This window comes from Teleopsis dalmanni, chromosome 2 (genome assembly GCF_002237135.1).
Source record: "Teleopsis dalmanni isolate 2A chromosome 2, ASM223713v2, whole genome shotgun sequence".
NCBI lineage: Eukaryota > Metazoa > Arthropoda > Insecta > Diptera > Diopsidae > Teleopsis > Teleopsis dalmanni.
This window is the reverse complement of record NC_051847.1, coordinates 3,932,787-3,940,382: the sequence shown is the minus strand read 5'-3', so window position 1 is coordinate 3,940,382 and position 7,596 is coordinate 3,932,787. Positions and strand designations below refer to the sequence as shown.

General features: G+C 29.9%; 1 protein-coding gene across 1 annotated transcript; it reads left to right on the top strand.

Annotated features, from left to right (window-relative positions):
- Positions 1-6: 6 nt before the first annotated feature.
- On the top strand, positions 7-1,972 carry LOC119681935 (maltase A3-like). The gene is made up of 6 exons (XM_038095248.1): positions 7-349; positions 467-720; positions 794-992; positions 1,054-1,505; positions 1,564-1,707; positions 1,775-1,972. The coding sequence occupies exons 1-6, from the start codon at positions 26-28 to the stop codon at positions 1,848-1,850; spliced, it is 1,449 nt and encodes a 482-aa protein (XP_037951176.1). The 5' UTR covers positions 7-25; the 3' UTR covers positions 1,851-1,972.
- Positions 1,973-7,596: the final 5,624 nt, after the last annotated feature.

Genomic DNA, 7,596 nt, shown 5'->3' with positions numbered 1-7,596 from the left:
TGATGTAGATCCACTTTTTGGTACAATGGATGATTTTGAAGATATGATGAGTAGAGCCAAGGAATTAGATTTGCGTATTATTCTTGACTTTGTGCCCAATCACTCAAGTGACGAATGTGAATGGTTTATAAAATCAGCAGCAAGAGATCCGGAGTACGAAGATTTTTATGTTTGGCATCCTGGTTTTGAATACAATGGAGTAAGATATCCACCCAATAATTGGGTTAGTGTGTTCCGTGGATCTGCATGGGAGTGGCATGAAGGTAGACAAGAGTATTATTTCCATCAATATCACAAGAAACAACCAGATCTTAACTATCGTAATCCAGCTGTGAAAGAGGCTATGCAAGTAAGCAGAAATAATAGATTTTAATAAAATAGTTTTAACAAAAAAGTGACTATACTGTGTTTCCTCTAAAATAATTAAGTTGTACTGATTTAATATAATCGCATAATTTTCTTTAAGGATGTTTTATTGTTTTGGTTGGATAAAGGTGTTGATGGTTTTCGTATTGATGCAATACATCATGCTTTTGAAGTCGCTCCAGATGCAAATGGCAATTATCCTGATGAACCACGTAACTGGTGGAACAACGATCCAGAGGATTATGGTTACACTGATCATGTGTATACAGCTGATCAGCCTGAAACTCATCAATTGGTATACGAATGGCGTAGCTTATTGGAAGAATATCAAGCACAAAACGGCGGTGATGAGCGGTAAGTCGCGTACATTAAAAATATTATTTGCATTTATATTGTTAAACCACATACTGTATTTTTTTGAATACAGCATTTTAATGACTGAAGCTTGGTCAGATATTGATACGGTAATGAAGTATTATGGTGATGGAACTAAAGATGGCTCACAGATACCATTTAATTTCCAAATGATCAGTAACTTATGGTGGGACTCCGATGCCTATCACTATTCTGAAATGATTAATTCTTGGTTAGATCGTTTGCCTGAAGGTAAAGCAGCTAATTGGGTGGTAAGTGGAAAGGAAATTTCAGTTATGAAAAAAATTGATATGGTTTTAATGTTTTATTTAGATTGGTAATCACGATAAAAATCGTGTTGGTTCACGTTTCGGTTCGGATCGCATGGATATGTTTAATATGTTACTCTTGACCTTACCTGGTTGCAGTATCACTTATAACGGTGAAGAAATCGGTATGACAGACGTGTGGATTTCTTGGAAAGACACTGTTGATCCACAAGCTTGTAACAGCTTTGAAGATGGGTATGAATATCGTTCACGAGATCCAGCACGTACACCTTTCCAATGGAGTAATGAACATAATGCTGGATTCAGTGATAGTTCCTCAACTTGGTTACCTGTCGGTGATAATTATCAAACTGTTAATGTGGAAACTGAGCGCGATGAGCCTTTAAGCCATTTGAATATCTATAAGCAATTACAAGAACTTAGAAATGAAGACACATTCAAAAATGGTGAAGGTGAGGTATTGCCATTGAATCGTTATGTTTTGGGTGTTCATCGGTAAGAACATTTATTCCAGTTTGTTACTTTTATTACATTGATTATCTTGTAATTTCAGTTACTTGCATGGTGATTACACATATGTAACCTTGCTCAACATTTTCGACAGTATTGAAAACTTCGATTTGAGCAACCATTTTGATAACATGCCAAGCTCATTCGAATACGTTGTGATCAATGATAAGTCAATTAGGGCAATTGGGTAAGTCTAAACTACATTAAATATTTACTGAAAATATTTAAAAAAAATATCAAAAATTCCATTTCAGCGATGTTGTTTCGAGCAAAAGTATTACTTTGATGCCTAAGGAATCAGTGGTCTTGAAATCAACAACCAGACAATAAACGACCAAAGTTATTTTAAATATTATAAAATAATTATTTGTTCTGCTATAGTTTTGTGCAAATACATTTACATTATTATCTACTCATAGATATATAAAAAGTTATAAATGATTTGAAATTAATACTAGTTTGAGTTCATTTAGATTTTGTAGTTTAGTTTATGGCTAATAAATTTTAACAGCTTACGAAATTCACATACTTCAATAAAAAATGAAAGTAGTTCAAAGATTTCATTAGACCCTAATGCAAATAAAATTTTACCAGAACCAGATAAAACTCAACAGCCATTCCTCGCATGGATTTGATAATGAATTTATGACGCTAAGTTTCGTTCTCTAATCAATTAGTTGCCTATTGGAAAACACTAACCGCCAAGTAAAGGTCAATTTCTATGGCTTTGCGTTATAAATAATAAAATTGCTAACGTTAATGCCTTCTTAGTGCTTATCAGATGCCACACGTCGAGTGCATGTTCGAAACCCTCATAAAATTTTATTTTACTTCGATTACACCTGAGATACCAGAAATTGAAAGCTCAAAAATAGATTTGCGTTCATATAAGCAAAAATAAGTAACCACCTTGCAATAGGAAGCAAATCAGTAAATCACAGTACCTTATCGGGAATTGCGTTTAATAATTTGGATTCGATAAATAATTTGGATTTGATTGCAGTTTATATTGCAATCGAAATTAAAATCAAATTTCATTAAACAATAGAGTCTTTACAATCGCCGCTCTCGGACCCACATGACTTCGTTATGATTAATATTACATTCATACATTTGAGAAGTTGTGAAATCATTATTATAGTAGATTGCTAAGGAAAATAAATTAATCAGATTCTTTAGTCTAAGATATATTATATCCACTACAAACTTATACTCGAACATAATAATATAAATCAATTATACTTTGAGACAAAAAATGGTAGTCCTTAAACGTCATTAGGTACTGAAATCTTTATTTGAATGGCTCATTTAATTAAAATTATTTCGAGTTGACTAAAATAATTCTAATCACGTCTTCAGATTTTAAAATATTGGGTGCAAAACTACGTTACATGTGTATAGATCCTTTGGATCTCAAAAGGGATATAATTCTGCGATTGGAACAAGTTTGGAGATAACATTATTCATTTAAAATTCACTGGATTTTTATCAGGGTAGATGTTATATTACCAGTATAATATTAGTTATATTATATTAATATCTTTATATGTAATTAATACGTTAAATATTTACTTGTTTATTTATTTATTAATATACTGCTATTATGTTTAGCAAATGCAAATTTAATTTCTTTAAACATACATTCATTGTTTTATATTTCCAGTCTAAAGGTCACGGTCATCTATTGCCACAATTTCGTTAAGTGCAGACATTATTAAGTGAAGACAATTAGTTATATATAAAGTCATATATGATTTCATGTGGGGAGTCAATGTAATTCGCCATTGTTAGATTCTTTATTAAATAAAAATCAGCAATAGCAAGAGATATAGATTAAGTTACTCTCGGTTATTTCTGTTTAATATTAGCTACACAATATATTGAATATATTAGCTAATGCAATAGCTTGTAAATATACTCAATATATATATTATTAGCTCATACGCCTAACTCGCGATCGATAAAGAGTGGTCTTTTCATTCTATAAATTTATTTCATTCTAAATGTCTGGTATAAGTAGGGGGAATGCTATAAATGGTAAAATGAAGTTGTTTAATATTCCAAATATGGCGACTGCAGAATTTCATATTATAAATGATCGACTGACTCCATTACGTCTTTCTTACAAACGTTTTTAAAAAATTATATTGAAGATTGTAATGATCAATTTTTGAAGTAAAAATACAATTGATCTTACAGTGATGAGGACCTAGGTCGACTGACTCCATTACGTCTTTCTTACAAACATTTTTAAAAAATTATATTGAAGATTGTAATGATCAATTTTTGAAGTAAAAATAAAATTGATCTTACAGTGATGAGGACCTACAATAAGTAAATAATTAAAACCACTGAATGATAAATATTTCATGGACATTACCTCGAATGCTCACGACTAGTTCACAGTAATAACTTCAGTGGAGTTCTGGGTGGAATAAGATGCTGGATGTAAGCTGAAATTATTAAGAAAGAATAATTATATAAAATAAGGAATACTATATCAATAAAATAGTAATATTAACATACCTTCTCTGTGTGTCCGTCCAACTTTATTTTAAATAATTTTTTTTTAAAAATAATTAAAAGGAGCAGTCAGGGAAGCTACTGGTTTCTTTTTGGTTGGTTTGTTTGAAACGGAATGTACAAAACGAGTGACAGAGTATTCTTTTGCTGGATTTGATTAACTAAAAAAAAAAAACTTCTGTGAACTATAAGTAATATAATTGCATGAATTTTCCTTTTTGTCTGTTCGGTTAAATATACCCGAAATAAGTGCTGTTATTTTGTGCGGTAATTTTTATATTGAACACTGAATAAAGAAAACCGGTGAAATCAAAACCAAATAATTTCCAAAACCGGGGTATTCAGAAGTAATACGAGTAAATTAAAATAGGTAACAATCCTCATAGAAAGTGGCGCAAAGTTAAGATTACATGTGAACTACAACTTAGCGTGGACTCCAATCGAACTTAATTTGCGTGTAGAATTAAAAGAAAAAAAAAGGAAAAATTTGAAAAAAATATAAATACATAAAACTAAATAACTAAAGCCTAAAAGGACGAAATAAACTAACCGGAAATAAAAAAAAAATATAATAATAAAAAAAAAAAATAGAAAAAAAAAACTCATTTTTTTAAAACGAAAATTCAAATCAGTGGTTTAGTTGGTGACTTTAAACCGGGGTTATGTTCGTGATTCTTCTGATTAAAACATCTAAGCAGAATTGCTGGCGATCGCGCCAGCTATATCATCAACAGTAACAACAATTCAGACGCTAGCAGCCGCTACCACAGCTACAACAACGTTGCTCCTGGCACATAGCACCAGCGAACAAATATTATATTTTTTTTCCTATCTCTCTTTATATAGTAAATATATTATATTATACAGTTTCTTTTGCCTAACTTATATGTTCATATGTATGAATTGTTTTTTATTTTATTTTTAATTTTATTTTTTTTTTTTTTTTTAATGAAACAATTGTAAATTCAACAAAGCAAATAATCTAAGTCCACTTGAGTTTTTTTGTCTTTTAAATATTATTATTCAGTATTAATAAACAGAAATATATTACATATAAAATTTTTATGGAGTAAATGTGAAGATAAACTGTTAGATAAGCTAGGTCTAATTGAATTTTTTTTTGAAGATATAATTAAGTTAATAATAACAATAATAATAATAATGTAATAATTAAGCTTATATATGTAAATTGTATGATCTATCTTATTAATTATTAGTGGACTTAGTAGTTAACTCCTTTTTTTTGTACCCCGCTCTTTTTTTGTAATATTATAATATTACATAGTTTCTATTGCCTAACTTATATGTTCAATGTATAATGGTTAGTTGCTTTATTTTTATTAATATATATTTTTTTTTTTTTTTTTTTGATGAAACAATTGTAAATTCAACAAAGCAAATAATCTAAGTCCCCTTGAGTTTTTTTGTCTTTAAATATTATTATTCAGTATTAATAAACAGAAATATATTACATATAAAATTTTTATGGAGTAAATGTGAAGATAAAATGTTAGACAAGCTAGGTCTAATTGGATTTTTTTTGAAGATATAATTAAGTTAATAATAAAAATTATAATAATAATTAAGTAATAATTAAGCTTATATTATGTAAATTGTATGATCTATCTTATTAATTATTAGAGGACATAGTAGTTAACTCTTTTTTTTTTTACCCCGCTCTTTTTTTGTAAATATTTAAATCATAGGGAAGTTAACGTTGAATATTTTCTTTTTGTTGTTACAAACATAGACTAGACAGGTACAGCAGAGGAGCGGTGACGTCATCTCAACAACTGCGGTGACTACCTCTTGTTTTTTTCTCGGTGTTTCTGAACATACTGAACATAGAATTTATTGTAATATTTTTTTTTATTATCATAGTCTTGTAGGACTTTCAAGTCATAAATAAGGTGAAGAGTATAATCTAAATTGTTGTGTTCCACATATAAATCTGACACAATTTTTTTTCCTAAGCAAATTTTGGAAATTTTGCATAAACACCTTGGTGTACCCTGAGTATACCCCGGCCTTGGAAAGGGCCAGAAAGGTCTTTTATATTAACTTCAAGCATTCTATTTACATTAATATTGAACATTAATATTTTGTTATATTATGGACATTAATATACTGTCCATAAAGTCAATAAGACTTTATAAACTAAATCACATTGATGGCCAAGTTCTTAATGAAATAAATCTATAGCTGGACATATAATAATATATTCATTTCAATTAATTTCGATTAGGTTAGGTTAGAGTGCCGGCCTTGTGCGCAAAGCTCTCTTGAGTTTAAATGATCCATTGTAGTACCACAGAATTAGTGTTTGTTCGTACAAAGACTAGAGGTCAGCGTACGAACAACTTCGAAAGGCATGACTCCCCCATTAGGTGAAGATGAACCAACCTAACAATTCTATAAATTTGACTAAGTCCGGTAAGGTAAAAAAGGAGTCCCGAAGACATTAGATCTTCTCCTAGCTAAAGATGGGCATTGGCATATGAGGTAGAAAACGGTTACTTCCTCATCTCCAGAAGCTACAACAAAGACAAAAGTCATTATAGGGTAAATCCATTTTAATAGCATGTTTTCCTTTTATGCAGTGACCTGTTAATACCGATACTGCAGTGCTAAGCATGTTACGCTTTAGTTGAATTAGTTGACTGGTATATTTTTGTGCAGTTTACAACAGGTCCATGTAGGGATCTGATAGCAGGTAATTTCGACTAGATAATCAATATTATGTGCAGCTACTTTATGATTGGGGACTCCATTTTTGCAACAAAAATTAATTTATATATAAAGAAATAGTTTTTACATATATTTGAGCTGAGTGAAAATTTGATTATAATGTTGCATGCATTAATTATATAAATTAACTATTAAATATAATCAATTTAAAAGGTGCTTTACATTTTAGGTGTATCGTATTTAATTAAGATCAATTGAATCATGTGTCATCATACGTTGGCTGTGCCATAAGCTAAAAAGTTGTCATCTCATTTTCAATCCAATTCATCTCATTTTATAAATGTTTTGTAATTTCGAACGCTTAATTTAAATATTCCTCGTCAAAACGCTGTATTTGAGAGAAGCGCCGAGTTGACCTGATGAAAATTATTTTAATGAGCGATCAGATAAGTTTGTGGTTATTTATTTAATTCAGTTGTGATTTACGAGAACTTGAGTCAATATTCGTAACGATGCCTTTACGCTTGGAATCATTTTACCGGTGTTTAGCTTTAACGTTTATTCTTTTTAGTGTTTCTAATGCTAATTACAATAATAAATATGAAAATATTGAGTACATAAAATTAAAAAAGACAAGTACTGAAAAAAAGTTAGGCTCAAAAGCATGGTGGCAAACAGCTTCGTTTTATCAAATATATCCAAGATCGTTCAAAGATACTAACAATGATGGCGTTGGAGATTTACGGGGTAAGTAAAAACGTATTGACAGAAATATTATTTAAGAGAACAATGTTAATAGATATATAAAATAAGTGAATATTTGCAATCAATCTATCATTATATGCTTTCCTCTATTTAATTACTT

Bases quoted from the DNA above. Each gene is read 5' to 3' on its own strand.
- LOC119681935 (XM_038095248.1), top strand. From the start codon at position 26: ATGGATGATTTTGAAGATATGATGAGTAGAGCCAAGGAATTAGATTTG. The intron at 721-793 runs GTAAGTCGCGTA...TTTTGAATACAG, and splicing joins CAAAACGGCGGTGATGAGCG to CATTTTAATGACTGAAGCTT. The intron at 1,708-1,774 runs GTAAGTCTAAAC...ATTCCATTTCAG, and splicing joins AAGTCAATTAGGGCAATTGG to CGATGTTGTTTCGAGCAAAA.